This window comes from Myotis yumanensis, unplaced genomic scaffold (genome assembly GCF_028538775.1).
Source record: "Myotis yumanensis isolate MYYU_CA2020_CCGP unplaced genomic scaffold, mMyoYum1.0.hap1 SCAF_1, whole genome shotgun sequence".
Lineage (NCBI taxonomy): Eukaryota > Metazoa > Chordata > Mammalia > Chiroptera > Vespertilionidae > Myotis > Myotis yumanensis.
The window spans coordinates 50071823-50091387 of NW_027223752.1; the positions used below are offsets into that span (position 1 = coordinate 50071823).

Sequence of the window (19565 nt, forward strand, 5' to 3'; positions counted from 1 at the left end):
CTGACCTTTAAAGGAGCCCTTGTACTGCCTACTAAACTATCAAAAACCACTAAACTTAAAAAAAAACACACAAAACACTTCCTGAATCTTGAGGAAACAGTTGAAATTAATTATAAATTTCAGTTCTATCTTTTTTTGGGACATATTCTATTAATGTGTAACAACAGCGGTAACATGGTTCATTGCCTCTGATTCTGTGTATGAAGCAAACTAAAGCAGAACAACATAAACTGGTTCAGAACATTTAGAAGAATATCAATAAACAATATTGATATTGATAAAATCTGAAAGCCACCTAAATAATTAACAAAGTGTCATTTGTGAAGCCAGACCCTATCAAATACTACTCTTCAGCCAAAAATAAACAAGTATGAGGATTATGTCCGTGTGTAAAAATGGAGTGGCGGCGGGGGGGGACTCATCAACTGATCACAACTATCTAAATATGTATATAATGGAAAAACCAAATTAAACTGGAAAACTTAATGTCTGTAGGTTCTTTCTTTAAAAGGTATTTATATATTCAAGTTTTTTGAAAGTTGTGCTTAAGCAGGTTCAAAGAAGGAGTGAGGGAAAAAGAGGTCACTCTATCCTTGCGCACTTTCTGTTCAACTCCCATGTAACCTCTTCTTAAACTGACGCCCTTGCTGACATCAAAGCACGATGCCCCTGGGATCAAAACCAAAGAAATTGGAGGCAGGATCAGCATTTTTAGCAGTCGGCCTTGCACCAGGATTCAGAGAACACCTGCTACTTTAAAACAAAACTCCATTCATTATGGGAGGTGTTAACTTTGCAAACAGGTTTGTGAGCCTCCAAACAGTCTCCTGGGCTTTCAGGCAACAGAACCAGGACACAGGACATAAAGTAAAACCACAATCAAGTGTCAGTAAGAATCAAGGATGATTTTTCAAAACTGGCAACTTCTGCAAGGAAACAACAGAAACAAAACCCTAAGTTTTCTTCTGAGGCTCACCTCCTCTTCCCAGCCTGTGGGTTCTCTGGATTTGTTTTCTCAACATGTCACAAAGATTCGCTATTGCTTGACCTGTGCTTCCTGTGGATATGCTGGAAATAACTATCAATTCATATAGACTAAAGCTAGAAAGAAGTTTTTGTTTGCTTAAACATTATTTTGGCTTTGTCCACTCAACCAAAATTTTAATTGGTATCAACAGTGTTATAAGATTCAGGGGTCCAAAATGGTATGGTCCCTAATAATCAAGAAAGTGTTATGATTAAAAATGATATTGCATTTAATGTGATATTACACAAATAGTTCAAAAGGAGAGAAATGCAAGTTAACATTAAAAAGGGCATAAGTGGTTGAACATCAACCTATGGACTGGGAGATTGCGGTGCAAACAGGGCAAATGCCCAAATTGTGGGCATGATCACCAGAAGCGGGCATTCTCTCTCATCATTGATGTTTCTATCTCTCCCTCTCTTTTCTTCTCTGAAATCAATTTTTTTTAAAAAATATATTTTATTGATTTTTTACAGAGAGGAAGGGAGAGGGATAGAGAGTCAGAAACATCGATGCGAGAGAAACATCGATCAGCTGCCTCCTGCACGCCCCCCACTGGGGATGTGCCTGCAACCAAGATACATGCCCTTGACCGGAATCGAACCCGGGACCCTTGAGTCCGCAGGCCGACGCTCTATCCACTGAGCCAAACCGATTCTGGCTGAAATCAATTTTTTAAAAAATTTTTTGTTAATAAAAATACAAAGAGCATAAAACTTAGGATGAATTTTGTTCTTTGGGTACTTTAAAAAAATGTATTAAGAATTTTTCCAAACATAGAGAAAAATGGAAAGACAAAAACAGCGAAACCCATAAATTAACTAAATAATTGTGAACATTTGCCCCATTTGCTTTTTCCACTATGTGTCTATGTGTATTTTTTGCTGAAACCATTTCAAAATAAGTTTCATGCATCATCTATTAGTCACAACACTCTCCTACATAATCATACTACTACTATGTCTAAAAAAAAATAACTCTCTATTCAAATTTCCCCAATTGACCCAAGAATGCATTTTATAGCTGTTTCATTTTTAAAAAAATATATTTTATTGATTTTTTACAGAGAGGAAGGGAGAGAGATAGTCAGAAACACTGATGAGAGAGAAACATCGACCAGCTGCCTCCTACACATCTCCTACCGGGGATGTACCCGAAACCCAGGTAGATGCCCTTGACCAGAATCGAACCTGGGGCCTTTCAGTCCGCAGGCTGACCCTCTATCCACTGAGCCAAACCGGTTTCGGCGCTGTTTCATTTTTTGACTCAGTACCCAATTGAGATTCATGCATTCCATTTAGTTGGCATGTTCCTTAGTCTCTATTCCAGAACAGCACCACTACCCATCCCCCAACCACCCCTTTTTTCCTATGACATTGACTTTTTAAATAGACTGGATCAGTTGTCCTGGAGAATGTTCCGCATCCTGGATTTGTCTGATTGTTTCCTCTTGGTGTCATTTAACTTGTTCCTCTGTCCCTGTGTTCGCTGTAAATAGGAAGTCAGGTCCCAAGGCTTGTTTAGATGCAGGACTGGGTTAGGTTTTCAAGGATGGACAGCATGTTTAATGTCAAAATCTGTATGATTTATCAACATTTGCAATTTAGTATTAAGAATAAAGGGTGCTTTGGCTAGAGTGGCTCAGTTGGTTGAGTATCATCCTGTGCATGGAAAGGTTGCTGAATCAATTCCCAGGCAGGGCATATAGCTGGGTTGCAGGTTCAATTCCCGGTAGGCGAACATACGGAAGGCAACCAATCAATGTTTCTTACATCGATGTTTCTCTCTCTCTTCCTCTAAGCATGTTCTCAGGAGAGGATTAAAAATAAAATAAAGAGAACCAAGATGACAGCATAGGTAAACACCTGTACTCGCTGCCTCCCACAACCAAATCAAAATTACAACTACAATACAGAACTATCATCCAGAACCGCGGGAAAGCTGGCTGAGAGGAAGTAGTACAACTAGAGAGGTAAAGAAGAAAACGCATTGAGACTGGTAAGAGGTGCGGAGGCGCGGAACAGGCTGGCACCCGGGTGTGCCGCTTTTTTAATCGGGAGGGAGATACAAGCTCCCACTTGCTCTGAGCTCCAGTGCTGGGAGAGACCCTGGGGAACCCAGACACATACGGGGAGAAACTGGACTGTCTGGCATCGGGACAGGAACATGGAGCAGCTTTCTTCCAGACAGAGGTGCTCACAATGATCATTGTTCCTGTGCTGGGACCTCCCTGGTGCAGGGCTGCCTGGTAGCCACCACTGTTTGCTCCACCCTAGAGATTCCCTGAGACCCTGCCCAACCCAATTTACAACCCCACCCAAGCTATGCACAGCAGCTTTTGCATATGAATGGCCTGTCCTTTCTCAGCCTAAAACCTGTCAAATAAATTGCAGCTGGGTCAGGGAGCCCCAAAGCTAGCAAAAGAAGGCCCAAGGCCACACCAGCAACAGCCTGTCTTGCTTCACCTCTGGGCTTCATCTGGGCACTTCCAAACCCAATACAAAGAGGAGGAATATGCAGATCTCTCTGTAGCTCCTGCTAGGTGGCCCCAAGCAGTGGCTGACTTTGCGCCTCCTTGGAGATCCAAGAGCCAGTGTACCCAGTGGTCAGTGTGAGACCACACCAGATTACAATTCTTCATATCCATAAGAGACACACTCAAGGGGCAGACACAGTGAGCACCAAAGCCACACTGAAGCAAGTCCTGCCCCATAAGGGTGTCTCCTGCACAGCAGCTCTTCCATTGTAGACACAGCTGGTCCTCACAGCCAATTGGCTTGGAGGTCAATTCCTCCCAGTGATACCAACAGCAATCAAGGCTCAACTACAAGACTGTGTGCACAAAGCCCACAAAGGGGTGCACCAAGAGCATCCACCTCAGGTGATTGGGGAGGCTGAGCCACTGGGCCCTATAGGACACCTACTACACAAGGCTACTCTATCAACTCAAGGAGTCTTAGCAGCTACCCAATACATAGAAACAAACACAGGGAAGCAGCCAAAACGTGGAGACAAAGAAACGTGTCACAAATGACAGAAATGGAAGAAAGCAAAATACTGGATACAGAGTTCAAAACCACAGTTATAAGGTTACTCAAGAATCTTCTAGAAACTTCCGAGGAACTTAGTGAGACCTTCAAGGATCTTAGTGAGAATGCCAAAAAAATGGAAAAGGACCAGTCAGAAATTAAATATACATTGACTGAAATAAAGAATAATATACAGAAATTCAACAGTAGACTAAAGGATCCCAAGAATCAAGTCAAAGATTTGAAAAATGAGGAAGCAAAAAAACACACAACTGGAAGAGCAAAAAGAAAAAAGAATCCAAAAATATGAAGATAGTTAAGGAGCCTCTAGGACAACTTCAAGCATACCAACATCTGAGTTATGGGGGTGCCAGAAGAAGAGAGAGAGCAAGATATTGAAAACCTATTTGAAGAAATAATGACAGAAAACTTCCCCTACCGATTAAAGAAATAGACTTATAAGTCCAGGAAGCATAGAGAACCCCAAACAAGAGGAATCCAAAGAGGACCACACCAAGACACATCATAATTAAAATGCCAAGGGCAAAGGACAAAGAGAGAATCTTAAAAGCAGCAAGAGAAAAACAGTTACAGTGGGGCCTTGACTTACGAGTTTAATTCGTTCCGTGAAGGAGCTCATAACTCAAATTACTCGTATGTCAAATCACTGTGACGTTCGCTGTGCCAACTAGCGGTGGGGTATCTGAAGCTGGCTCATAATCCGAATTTTTTTGAGCTTGCAACTCAAAGCAAAATATCGGCCGAGAGACGGCTCATATCTCAAAAAACCTTGTTAGTCGGGACACTCGTAAGTCAAGGCCCCACTGTAGTTACCTACAAGGGAGTACCCATACAACTGTCAGCTGATTTCTCAACAGAAACTTTGCAGGCCAGAAGGGAGTGGCAAGAAATATTCAAAGTGATGAATAGCAAGGACCTACAACCAAGATTACTTTCCCCAGCAAAGCTATCATTTAGAATTGAAGGTCAGATAAAGAGCTTCACTGACAAGGAAAAGCTAAAGGAGTTCATCACCACCAAACCAGTATTATATGAAATGCTGAAGGGTATTCTCTAAGAGGAAGAAGAAGATAAAGATAAAAAATTATGAGCAACAAAGTGACAACAAATATATATCTATCAACAAGTGAATCTGAAAATCAAATGAATAAAAAACCTGATGAACAGAACAGACTGGTGAATGTAATAGAATCAGGGGCATGGAAATGGAGCGGACTGACAATTCTCGGTGGGAAGAAGGTGTGGGGGGTGGTGCAGGAAGAGATTGGACAAAGATCTCATATACATGTATGCAGTACCTATGGAGGCGGACAATGGGGTGGCAAGGGCCTGGGGTGGGGTGGAAACTGGGTGGAGGGGAGCTATGGGGGGAAAAAAGAGGGACATCTGTAATAATCTGAACAATAAAGATTAAAATAGAGAGAAACCAAGATGGCGGCATAGGTTAACGCGGGAGTTTGCTGCTTCGAACAACCACTTCAAAATACAACTAAAAGACAGAACGGACATCATCCAGAACCACAGGAAGGCTGGCTGAGTGGAAGTTCTACAACTAGGAGGAACCGAGAATCAGAGGAGGCGCAGTGCTGAAGTAAAATACTAAGGTGCGGAGTGCGCGCAGCGCGGGCTGGTGGCTAAGGGAGCGGTTGACTGTTTCATTCCAGAGGGAGCCTCAGACTCTGAGCTCCAGATCCGGGCAAGTCTCTAGGGACCCAGACTCAAACGGGAGAAGCGGGACTGTCAGGCTTCGGTCCCTCCGAGGTTTGCAGCAGTTGCTGGGACAGAGAGGCAGAGCCCCTGGGGACGGACTGAGAGCAGCCATAACTGCTCCCTCCTCCGCCCTGTTGATCCTGTGGGACCCGCCCCGCCCAAGCCCTGCACAGAGCCATTTGCCGGATAGCCTCAGGCAAAGGCTAGATTAGCACCTCCCTAGAGGACAGAAGTTCTCCCACTGCAAACACAGCTGATTCTCACAGCCAGTTGGCCTGGAGGTCAAGTAGTAATTACCTTACCTACAACAATCAAGGCTTGACTACAAGACTGCTCACAGAGACCACAAGGGGGTGCACCAAGAGTGTCTACCTCAGGTAATTGGGACACTTAACACGGAAAGCCACTCTATCGACACAGCGAAGCATAAAAAAAATGCCAAGACAAAGAAACAGGCCACAAACGACAGAACCGGAGGAAAGCAAGCTACTGGATATAGAATTCAAAACCACACTTTTGAGGTCTCTCAAGAGGCTTCTAGAGGCTGTCAATAAACTTTATGAGATGTACAGGAAATCTAATGAGACCCTCGATGGTGTGATAAAGGACCAACTAGAAAGTAAGCATACACTGACTGAAATAAAGAATATTATACAGACTCCCAACAGCAGACCAGAGGAGCGCAAGAATCAAGTCAAAGATTTGAAATGCGAGGAAGCAAAAAACACCCAACCGGAAAAGCAAAATGAAAAAAGAATCCGAAAGTGTGAAGATAGTGTAAGGAGCCTCTGGGACAGCTACAAGCGTACCAACATCAGAATTATAGGGGTGCCAGAAGATGAGAGAGATATTGAAAACCTATTTGAAGAAATAATGGCAGAAAACTTCCCCTACTTGGTGAAAGAAATAGATTTACAAGTCCAGGAAGCGCAGAGAACCCCAAACAAAAGAAATCCAAAGAGGACCACACCAAGACACATCATCATTAAAATGCCAAGAGCAAAAGACAAAGAGAGAATCTTAAAAGCAGCAAGAGAAAGAAACTCAGTTACCTACAAGGGAATACCCATACGACTGTCAGCTGATTTCTCAACAGAAACTTTGCAGGCCAGAAGGGAGTGGCAAGAAATATTCAAAGTGATGAATACCAAGAACCTACAACCAAGAGTACTTTATCCAGCAAAGCTATCATTCAGAATTGAAGGTCAGATAAAGAGCTTCACAGATAAGGAAAAGCTAAAGGAGTTCATCACCACCAAACCAGTATTATATGAAATGCTGAAAGGTATCCTTTAAGAAGAGGAAGAAGAAGAAAAAGGTAAAGATACAAATTATGAACAACAAATACGCATCTATCAACAAGTGAATCTAAGAATCAAGTGAATAAATAATCTGATGAACAGAATGAACTGGTGATTATAACAGAATCAGGGACATAGAAAGGGAATGGACTGACTATGCTTGGGAGGGGGAGGAAGGGGTGTGGGAAATGCGGGAAGAGACTGGACAAAAATCATGCACCTATGGATGAGGACAGTGGGTGGGGAGTGAGGGCGGAGGGTGGGGTGGGAACTGGGAGGAGGGGAGTTATGGGGGGAAAAAAGAGGAACAGATGTAATAATCTGAACAATAAAGATTTAATTATAAAAAAAAAAAAGATTAAAATAATAATAATAAATAAAATAAAATAAAGAACAAAGGGTAGGAGTCAGCTTTCTGAGAAGAAAGAAATCAGATTTAGATAGCAGTCCAGTAATCATAAAGTGCTTTCATAAATATTATTTCAGACTAGTGGCCCGGTGCACGAAATTCGTGCACAGAGCGGGGGTGGGGGGTGGGGGGTGGGAAGGGGTTCCCTCAGCCCAGCCTGCACCCTCTCCAATCGGGGACCCCTTGGGGGATGTCCAACTGCTGGTTTCGGGATCCTGTGGGATTGGGCCTAAACCGGCAGTCAGACATCCCTCTCGCAATCTGGGACCACTGGCTCCCAACTGCTCACCTGCCTGCCTGCCTGATCGCCACTACCTGTCTCTGCCTGCTTGATTGCCCCTAACCCCTCTGCCTGCCTGCCTGATCGCCCCTAAGTGCCCTCCCCTGCCAACCTAATCTCGCCCCCAACTGCCCTCCCCTGCAGGCCTGATCTCGCCCCCAACTGCCCTCCCCTGCAGGCCTGATCTCGCCCCCAACTGCCCTCTCCTGCCAGCCTGATCACCCCTAACTGCCTCTGCCTCGGCCCCCACCACCATGGCTTTGTCCGGAAGGAAGTCGGACATTGGGAAGATGGCTGGTTGACCCGGTCTAATTAGCATATTACCCTTTTTGTAGTATAGATAGATAAATAGATTATTTAGGATAGGATTGCTTAAATGGGGGGGGAGGGGAGCCTTTTTCAGCAGGAGGAGCTGCTCTTGGCAGACAAAAATACATAATCCCTATATCTGGACTGATAGCCATATGCACTATACTGCCAAACTGGTCATTAAAAAAATTGAACCGCTTTCTTACACCTTACACCAAACAGCTATTGCCCTTAAAACCCCTCCTCAGCCCCCACCTTAGGTTCTGCCTTCGCAGTTCACCCAGATTAGGTTGTTTTTGTTTGTTTGTTTTGTTTTTTGTTTTTTAATATATTTCTTTATTGATTTCAGAGAGAAAGGGAGGAGAGAGAGATAGAAACATCAATGATGAGAGAATCATTGATCAGCTGCCTCCTGCACACCCCCCACTGGGGATCAAGCCCGCAACCCAGGCATGTGCCCCTGGCCGGAATCGAACCTGGGACCCTTCAGTCCGCAGGCCGACGCTTTATCCACTGAGCCAAGCCAGCTAGGGCCAGATTAGGTTCTGAATGGTCGGTTTCTATGCCAGTAAGCGTCAAAAGCTCCACCTCCTAGGCAGCCATCTTGTGATGGTGTGATGGAGTGTTAATTTGCAAATTACTTCTTTATTATATAGGATTATTATATAGGATGATGTTCACCTGCCCACCTTCCCTCACAGGTTTGTTATATAATCACTAGAGGCCTGATGAACGAAATTCGTGCAAGAGTGGGCCTTCCTTCCCCGGCTGTCGGCACCGGCTTCCCAGGCCTTGGCCTTGGCCTCTGCCTCTGCCTCTGCCTCAGCCACCATGGCGGCCGGGGGCCTCTGCCTCTGCCTCTGCCCCCGCCCGCCATGGCTTGGTCTGGAAGGATGTCCAGAAGGACATCTGGTCTAATTAGCATATTACACTTTTATTATTATAGATTCTTACTTTACTAATGAGGAAATCTGAGATTCAGTGAAGTTAAATGATATGCACAAGGTCAACAATTAAGTGGTATAATTAAATCTAGAACCAACATCCTAGAATAGCATGGAGTTACTCATGGCATAAGATTTATGTTATGTCTTTAAAGATGGGTCACATTCATTTATTCCAGACACTCTGCTAAATGCTGAAGAAATATCAGTAAACAAAACAGTCACGGTCCCTGCCCTCACAGAAGCTAAAGTGTGGTGGCAAGTACAAAAAAAAATAAAGTCACACAGGAAAGCAGAGGAGGGCATTCCAGACAAAGGAAATCATGTGAGCAAAACTAGACAGAGAGGCAAGAAGCAGTATGCTGCGGCCAGGGGTAGGACAGTAAAGGGATGAATCAGTATGGACCAAAGCAGGTGAGTTGGGAAAAGGAGGAAAATCAAACTAGATGGGTAAGGCAGGGCCAACAGCTACTCTACTGAAGTATCCTCTCCCTTTCTCTAAAATATGGGTAAATAGCCCAGCCAGTGTGGCTCAGTGGTTGAGTGTCGACCTATGAATTGGAAGATCACAGTTCGATTCCTGGTCAGGGCACATGCCCAGATTGCAGGCTCTGTCCCCATTAGGGGAGTGCAGGAGGCAGCCGATCAATGATTCTCATCATTGATGTTTCTATCTCTCTCTCAATCCCTTTCTTTCTGAAACAAATAAAAATATATTTTATATATATATATATATATATATATATATGCATAAATAAGTGAAAGTAGAATTTGTGTTTATGTTCAAACAAGAGCCCCACACACAACTCCTTGCCATGGGCTAAATCATCTTTATGAATTAATTGCCATTTCTGTACCTGCTGCATCAAGAGCAGAGATGGTCTTCCCAAGGGCATGGGCTTCAGCTGGTCTTACTTTTCAGAAACTGTTCTCAAAAGACAACACCAGCATTAGTTATTGCAGCAACAAACTAGTAGAAACATCCAAGTTCAAAACTACAAAATCAGTTACAACCACATCAAAGGCTCCTAGTTATCATGGTACACAGCCCTGAACAGATCATAGGAGGCCTCTCTCCCCCCAAAAAGAACATTAGTCTATCTCAACTTTTCTGTCCCTTCCTTAAAGGCCTCACACACTAACAGATGTATGTCCCTTACAAACCTGGCAGAACTGCTGATGCTATAAACTGTGCTCTGAATGCAAAAATTAAGTAAGTCTGAGTGATTCAGGGTTACCTTGAAACAGTTCCAAATCCAAAATCTGTGGATGCCACCACAGCCAAGCAATGCATCCTCCTGTTTATTCAGCACCTTATAGCCTTCAAAGCACTTGGTGTATTTAATCTTCACAATACTCCTTCAAGGTAGGAGTATTTAATCAACAGGTATCTACTGAGTCCTTCTTAGGGGCCAGATACTGTTCTACGCACTGAGCAAAAAACAAAGCCAAGCCCCACTCTCATGAAGCTTATATTTTAGTGGGAGGGTACAAATACTTGTACACAATGCAACATTAGTTAGTGGTAAGCGCTATGAAGAAAAATATAGCAAAACAAAGGAGTAAAAAAATGACAACAAGTGTTATATTAGAGTGATCCGGATGTCCTGTGTGTGGAGACATTTGAGCAGAGGTCTGAAGGAAGTGAGGAAGCAAGTCATGTGGGTATCTGGGAGAGAGCATTCAAGTAGAGGGAAAGGCAAGTACAAAGGCTCTGAGATGGGAATGGACCAACCCTAGTGTGGAACAGCACAGAGAACAGTGTGGCTAGATAGAGTGCATGAGTGAAAAGGGACAGTGGAAGAAAACAAAGGACCTGATTAGGTAGGGCCTTGTAAACCATTAAGGTAAAGATTTGGTAAACAATTATTATCTCCACTTTTCAGACAAGTAACTAAAGGTCAGAAGGTATAAAGGACTTGCCTAAGGTTAAAAAAAAAAAAAAAGTGAGGTTTTAACAAGTATCCTGTGCTATCACTGAGATTTCTCAGATCTCAAGCTTCCCCTGTGGAGACTAAAGGTGTTCTTTAAAAAACAAAGACAGAATAAGTGCCTCCTCATCTTGGAAGGAGAGGCAAGGTACCTTAAGACCCAGCAATCCCATTTCTGAATACTAGTACATTCCACAGGGAACTCTCACAAGGATTCAAAAGAAGCTATGGTACAAAGACAGTCTTGGCCGAACTATTTGAGGCAGCAAGGGAACGGAAACAACAAAGTGGTCTAATTCTAGAGGAGTAAGTAAAATGCATTACATGCACATGATTAACTGCTCTGCAAATGAGAGAGATAATGAACTAGATACACATAAAGCATCATGAATATTGCTCAGAAACATTCTGTCGAGATTTTTAAATAAGAAGATAAGCACCTGCTTGCATGGCTCGGTGCAGGTTCAATTCTGGTCAAGGGTTGCAGGTTTGATTCCCGACCCGGGTGAGGGCACATGCTGGAAGTAACCAATCGATGAGTCTCTCTCACATCAGTTTCTCTGGCTCTCTCTCTCCCTCCCTTCCACTCTCTCTAAAAATCAATGGAAAAAATATCCTCCAGGTAGGACTAAACTAAATAAATAAAAATAAGGCACTCAAAAATCTGGTCTGTTCACATACTCTTGTTCTCTTCCAATAAGGCCCCCACCTGAAGATCAGTGTGGCCATGTGATATGCTTTGACCAATGAAATGGTGGCAAAAGTGATATGTATCACTTGTGGGCAGAAAGTTAAGAGCCAAAATGTGGTTCACAAGATTCCCTTCTCACGTAAGCATATCAGTCTCTAGTCCCATGGTCGGCAAACTGCGGCTCTTTGGCCCCTTGAGTGTGGCTCTTCCTAAGCCTTAGGAGTACACTAATTAAGTTAATAACAATGTACCTACCTATATAGTTTAAGTTTAAAAAATTTGGCTCTCAAAAGAAATGTCAATCATTGTACTGTTGATATTTGGCTCTGTTGACTAATGAGTTTGCCGACCACTGGTCTAATCCCTGAAGGAATCTGACCAACAGAGCTTCCCACTGACCTGCAGTGTGTTAAATTAGTTAAGACTTTTGTGGTGTTACCTCAATATAACCTAGTCTATCCCGACTAATGCAGTTACAGTACAATAAAAATGAATGTTTAAAGTGTACAACATAATGATTTGCTATATGCATATACAGTGAAATGATTACCTCAGTCAAGTTAATTAACATATCCACCTCCTCATATAGTTACCATTTTTTTAAAAACATTTTTTATTTATTTCAGAGAGAGAGGAAGGGAGAGGGAGAAACATCAATGATGAAAGAGAATCATGGATCAGCTGCCTCCTGCACACCCTCTACTGGGGATAGAGTCAGCAACCTGGGCCTGTATCCTGACCCAGAATCAAACCATGACCTCCTGTTTCATGGGTTGACACTCAACCATTGAGCCACACCAATCAGGCAATAGTTACCATTTTTTAAATGTGGTAAGAACACTTAAAGTCCATTCATAGCACATTCCCAGTAGTCAATAGAGTATTAACTATAGTCATCATGCTGTACATTAGATCTCTAGACTTATTCATTCCACATAACTGCAACTGTGTACCCTTTGACCAACATCTATTTCCCCCACCCCTGATAACCACCTCTCTACTCTCTACATCTGTGTATTCCACTTGTTTAGATTCCATATATGTGATAACATGCAATATTTTTCTTTCTATGTCTGGCTTATTTCGCTAGCATAATGTCCTCCAGGTTTTCCATTGTCGCAAATGACAGGACCTCCTTCTTTTTAAGACTGAAGAGTAACACAATAGCATTCAGCTATACTCTAAGCACAGAAACACACAAAACACATATCTAATTCCCAACAGTACATATATACATAATGGGTGAAATTATAAGACCATATATTAAATATCCTAGAATAGGTGAATGATGCCTGTGAAAGAAGTTGGGGATTGGGAAATGAGAGTAAAAGGGAAAATAAATAATGAATAGATATAAAAAGGTTTGTTAAACACATTGTACAAATATTAGAAACTTCATTCACTCACTGATTCACTCAACAAACACTGGTGCAGTTATTATGTGCCAGGTACTGTATTCTAGGTACTATTTACAGAGCAGTAAATAAAAAAATGGCAGCACTATGCTTATAGTTTATGGTGTACAGAAGATATTTTAAATACCCTAGTAAAAAATTATAGAAAGTGAATGAGTGTCATCTAAAAATGAGGTAAGCCCTAGCCAGTTTGCCTCAGTGGATAGAGTGTCGGCCTGCGGACTGAAAGGCCCCGGGTTCGATTCCAATCAAAGGCACGTACCTCAGTTGCAGGCTCCTCTCTGGCCCAGGCCCTGGTCGGGCATGTGCAGAAGGCAACCAATTCATGTGTTTCTCCCACATCAATATTTCTCTCTGTCTTTCCTCTCTTTTCCACTCTCTCTCAAAATCAATGGAAAAATATCCTCAGGTGAGGATTAAAAAAAAAAAAAGAAGTAACATGAGAAAGAGGGATCTACTTTAAATTAGAGCAGTGGTTCTCAACCTGTGGGTCGCGACCCCTTTGGGAGTCGAACGACCCTTTCACAGGGGTCGCCTAAGACCATCGGAAAACACATATATAATTACATGTTGTTTTGTGATTAACCACTATGCTTTAATTATGTTCAATTTGTAACAATGAAATTGGGTGTCACAACATGAGGAACTGTATTAAAGGGTCTCGGCATTAGGAAGGTTGAGAACCACTGAATTAGATGGTCTGCGAACATCTCTGTGGAAATGACATTTAAGAGGTGAAGGTTGCTTCCTTCCTAGCTAGGGAAGAGGGAGGGATGAGTCAGTCCAGGAAAAGGAACAGCATGTGCAAGGGCCTGCAGGGAGTATGGACCATCCTACAGAGGAAGTGAAAGACAACTAGTATGGAGGAAGAAAAAAGCGGCAGGAAATGTGATTAAAGAGATGGGGTGAGGGGCACAGTGGGTAGATCACTCCTATTCTCATAGCCCAATATAAGTTTGGATTTTATTCTAACTGCAATAGGACCATGAAAACCTAATTTTAAGCCAGGGGAATATGATCTTATTTCCAGTGTATTTCATTCTAACACTTAACACCCTTGCAATATGATCATGTTTCTGCAAAACTTGCAAAAAGAAGTATTTTTGCACTTGTTTTCTTAAAGGACCTCCCAGAACTTGCATAACATCAGGTCCCATATAACCCAGCTCCATCTGAATGAGCTTAAGTGCTACATTAGATGTAAATCTCAAGGTGCCAGGGAGCCACAGAGGAGAATCAACTTGCCAATTTAGTACCAAGAGTTCTTTACTGTCAACGTGGCTTTTTCTTTAGTTTACGTTGTATGACAAGCATGTCAAACTCAATGGTTAACAAGGGCCAAATAAACAAGGTTTACGTTTATGTGGGCCACAAAAAAACAAAAGCTTCAATTTTCATAGAAACATAGGTTTATGCCCTGACCGGTTTGGCTCAGTGGATAGAGTGTCGGCCTACGGACTGAAGGGTCCCGGGTTCGATTCCGGTCAGGGGCATGTACCTTGGTTGCGGGCACATCACCAGTGGGGGGTGTGCAGGAGGCAGCTGATCGATGTTTCTCTCTCATCGATGTTTCTAACTCTCTATCCCTCTCCCTTCCTCTCTGTAAAAAAAAATTAATAAAATACATTTAAAAAAAAAAAAAAAGAAACATAGGTTTATTTCAATAGAGGCATGCTAAATACAAAGAGCTGAAATAAATGAATCATCGTTAGCATAAAATAATAGAACATTTTAATAAAAATTAATATTTTTTTCTTTAACATTAACTTACCAGACACTGAATAACTGCACAAATTAGTAAGTGTAACACAAATAAGCCTATTTTTCTTGTTCTCCGAAAGCAAAATATTTCCTGTTGTGCACACCAAACAAGTCAGTACAAGACTAATGACGTGGCCATTGGCTGCTAAAGTATTCGCTACTTGTATTAGTGGAGTGAAATGGTGTGCCTGCGCGTAAGGCACATAAGGGAAATGAATGCAACACGATTGCAGTAATCAGTCATCAGCTAATGTTGTAGTTTGTTATTAATAATTATATATAACAGAATATTGTAAAAATTAAGTTACAAAATTTTTATCAAAATGTTTCTTACATACCGTTATATAGGCTGGGCCGCAAAAATATTCATTGTGGGCCGCATGCGCCCTGCAGGCCAAGAGTTTGACATGCTTGTTGTATGATAATGTTCAGAACTGTAACCTGGTCTAAATCACAGAAATCATGAGAACAGTGGCTTTTTTTTTTTAATATATCTTTATTGATTTCAGAGAAGAAGGGAGAGGGTAGAAACATCAATGATGAGAGAAAATCACTGATCAGCTGCCTCCTGCATGCCCCCGGGGATGGGGCCCACAACCCGAGCATGTGCCCTGACCGGAAATGGAACCATGACCCCCTGGTTCACAGGTCCATGCTCAACCACTGAGCCATGCGGGCCGGGTGAGAACGGCAGCTTTGCTGGAGAAACACTCTGGAAGGTGAAAGATGAAGACATGTACAGCTTTCCTCATGTTCATAGTGGGACAGTCCCTGCTTGTCTCAGGCAGCCTACATAAAGGTGCCTCCTATTGTAACACAGCAATGTGTGATGGAGGTACATGCATATGGCACACAAAAACTAAGCAAGGGAGATTCATTTACCCAGAAGCAAAGGTACCTTAACACACATATCCACCAGGAATGAAAATTACCTTCCAGTTTCCTTCAGCCTTTTCAACATTTACCCAGTAACAAAGGCACCAAGAGCTAACATCTATGGGAGACTTACTATGTATTAGCTTATTTAATCTTCATAACTATCCTAAGTCAGTTCTATCATTAGCCCCATTTTTGCAGATGAAAAAAAAACAACTAAGCCTAAGCCTTAGAGAGATTAAAAGATTTGTCCCAAGTCACAAAAACCACAAGTAACAGAGTCAAGCTTCAAACTTAGCCTGACTTCAGAGTCCAACCCCTTCACCACTATTTAGATCTCCTAGTCCCACCCAAATTTTTCTGCCACCGACTCGAGTACTTTCTTCTTTTCCTTCCGGTACTCTTTTCTGTTAATGAAATTTCCCCCTTGATAATACAGCTGTGGTGTTACAATTAACAACAGAATGACCACAGGTAATTCCACTTAGTACCTTCCTCCAAATCAAACAGGAGCAGGATGACCAGGCCACAACATTCAGCCAGAATCCACTGTGGTCAAAACAAAAGGTCAAAAATTTGACCTGAAAGCAGTGACGTTACTAAGGAATCTCCGCCTCTGGGGGTTTTTCAGTCTATTTTAAGGGGATAAAATTCTGTAAACTAAAACTGAACGAATGTACGAGTCAAAAACATGCAAAACAGACACTACAGTATTGAAGAGGGTACCCTTTGTTGGGAGCGGGTGTGAGGAACTTGTATGAGCTCACACTACAGGTCCAACAATGGCCTGATGACCATTACAGAGGTGAACATTCACCAAGCCAACAGGTCCCTGGAATATTAAAATCCAGAGAGAGGAAGGTTAGAGAAATCACCAAAGGACAGGAGGTCCAGACCTACTCTATTCCTGTCATCTGCTAGTTAGTTTCCTAAAGTCTTCAGTGTTCAGGTAAAAGATTAAGAGCCAAATCTTTTCCGGTGATTTCTTCAGAGCGTCTCTCTCCCTCACAGTCTTTTTTGTCCCTTACCCAAAACCCAAAAGAATTGTGAGAGCTCAGAAACCCCCATGAAACAATTTCATCAGATTGGATGGATGGATGGATGGATGGATGGATGGATGGATGGATGGAGGGGTGGGTGGGTGGATGGATGGATGGAGGGGTGGGTGGATGGGTGGATGGGTGGATGGATGGGTGGGTGGGTGGATGGGTGGATGGAGGGGTGGGTGGATGGAGGGATGGAGGGGTGGGTGGATGGAGGGATGGAGGGGTGGGTGGATGGAGGGATGGAGTCAGATGAAGAGGAAAGCTGCTCCTTATAAGACCCGGTAGTCTCCAGGAAGAAGGGCAAGGACAAGAGTCCCCCAAGTCGGCAATGGAAGAGCCACCTAGAAGTCAGTGCACACACGCCCCGCTGGCCAGGCAGCGGCGGCTGCGAGGCGCTCCCGGCCCACAGGTGTCAGGCACCAGGTGAGAATGCTGCCGGTGGATCCCAACTCCGCTCTGCACTTCGAGCCGCTCTCAAGTAGATGCGATCTTAATTCTCTCCGTGACCTGTGTCCCCTTCGGGCCAGAATCCCAGAGGATCGCACTTGGAAACCCGCTGGGGAGGGGCAGTGGAAGAACCAGTTTTTTGTGGGTTTTTCTTTTTTTCCTTGTGGCCTGGGATGACCGAGAGGGTTGGGAAGGGGGTAAAACTCCAGACTTGCTGGGTCCACTGACGGGCCTGAGTCAGGAGCACAATCAGTGCTTAGTCACTGATATCGCGGCGGCGGGGACTTCTCCGCTCCTGCCCGCCCGCCCGCCCGCCCGAGACGTACGTGACGAACTCGAGCGGAGCCCAGCACGCGGCGCACGCCCGCCTCGGCTCCGGCAGCCCCGCGGGGGCCTCCCCACTCCGGCCCGCGCTCGCCGCCCCCCATACTCACTCCGCCGCGCTGGTCCCGTTAACCGCGGAGCCGTCCGGGGCCGGGTTCAGCTGGATGGGCGTCGGCTTCTTCTTGGGCATTTTGAACCTGGGAAAGGCGCTTCCAACTCCGCGGGGAAAGCGGCCCCTCGGCTTCCTCCCTCTGCTGAGTCCCGAGCCCGCCGCGCGGGGCCAGCTGGGGGCCGGGGGCTGCCTTCGGAGGACGCCGCGCCCCGCGAGGTCCCGTTAGCGCCTCGGGGCGGTGGAGGGCTCGTGGGACCCCCGCCCTACTCGCCCGGGGCTGGGCTCCAGGCGCAGGGAACCCCAGAGTTTCCCAGCAGGCGCAGCTCGGCAGCCCGGGATGCCCTCCCTCTCCCTCCGTCCACCGGTGGCTCGGGCTCGAGGCTCCGGGCTCCGCAGCGCGCGAAACAGAACCCCGCTCCCGCCACCGCCCGGGAAAGTGCCGCTGCCTCCTCGCCGCGCTCCCCGTCGCTCCGCGCAGCGGTCCCCGGGAGGCACTGCAGGGCGGGGGAGGGGCGGGGGTGGGGGATGCCTCGCTCCCTCCCCCGGGCGCGGCCTTTTCCACACGCCCACTCGGCTCCGCCCGCTGGCCTCGCGGACAGCCAATGCGAGCCGGCCTCCGCGGCAGATGACGCGGAAACACGTCACGGGGGCGCGGCGCGCTGCCCTGGGGGCGGGGTCCGGCGAGGGCTCCACAGCGCCCTCTACTGGCCGGAGGCGCCGAGGTGGACCCACTGGGAGAGGCGGTGGTACATCCTGGATGCCACAGGGAGCTGAGGGTTTGTCCGGGTCTGGTACCACGCTGCCTTCCGCTCTGTGGTGACTGGAGTCCTCCGGAGGCGAAATAACAAAATAAATAAGGAAAAGGGCCCCTTCTCTTGTCCAAAGGAAGGACAGAGTGGGGGAATAGAAAACTTGTTTAGAGACTCCTTGCCTATAATGGTAATACTACTGATCTATTGACTGATGAGGGTATAGACTCGAGAACGATAGTGCTGATGAGATTGTAAATTGGGGCAACCTTTTTTGAGAGTAGATTAGTAATATTTTTTAAAGCCTTAATAAAACCCATTTCATCCAATAATTCCAGCTCTTATGAAACTTGAAGTATTAGTAAATAAGGAGTTTAGTAGAATAAAAGAGGCACAATGCCTATTCAAAATGCACATTTAGCCTGGTCCATATATATCTCTCATTGATGTATATGTATATATATACATATATATATAAATGCACACTCAGTTTTCCTCACCCCCTTTGCCCTTCCTCAAGTATTCAGTCCTAAGGGCATTAGGTGTGCAGAGCAAGGTAAGCATCTGCACCTGGCCATGCAGAGGAGGGTGTCAAGGGCAGAGAAAGAGGCTATAGAAACCCCAGAGGGTGAGGAGGGCTTGCCCACCCAGGAGGCAGCCCTATACTGGATCTTGTAGCCCTAGAGCCAAGTGGGTAGGGCAAAGCCTCCCAGAGAGAGAAGCATGGCAGCTTAAATGGGAGCCTAAATGTGATTAAGGATAATACAAGCCGGGTTTCTCACTGTGAGAAAAAGTTTCAAATGCACGAATTTTGTGCACCGGGCCTCCAGTGTATAAATAAGTACAACAAATTGATATCTCTCTCTCTCTCTCTCTCTCTCTCCCTCTCTCCCTCTCTCCCTCTCTCCCCTTCTCTGACCCAGAAATGCAATTGTTAGGAATTTTTCCTACAAATTTACTTAGACATTTATACAAAAAAATCTTGCCCTAACCGGTTTGGCTCAGTGGATAGAGCGTCGGCCTGCAGACTGAAGGGTCCCAGGTTCGATTCTAGTCAAGGGCATGTACCTTGGTTGCGGGCACATCCCCAGTAGGAGGTGTGTAGGAGGCAGCTGATTGATGTTTCTCTCTCATTGATGTTTCTAACTCTCTATCCCTCTCCCTTCCTCTCTGTAAAAAATCA

General features: G+C 44.7%; 1 protein-coding gene across 1 annotated transcript in view; it reads right to left on the bottom strand.

The window, feature by feature from the left end:
* MAP2K1 (mitogen-activated protein kinase kinase 1) overlaps nucleotides 1–18120 on the bottom strand; it is a 77841-nt gene extending 59721 nt beyond the window's left edge. Inside the window, exon 1 of the mRNA XM_070420417.1 lies at nucleotides 17632–18120. Within this exon, the coding sequence (XP_070276518.1) occupies nucleotides 17632–17711 (80 nt within the window). The 5' untranslated portion in view covers nucleotides 17712–18120. The remainder of the gene's footprint in view (nucleotides 1–17631) is intronic.
* Between the last annotated feature and the right edge of the window lie 1445 nt (nucleotides 18121–19565).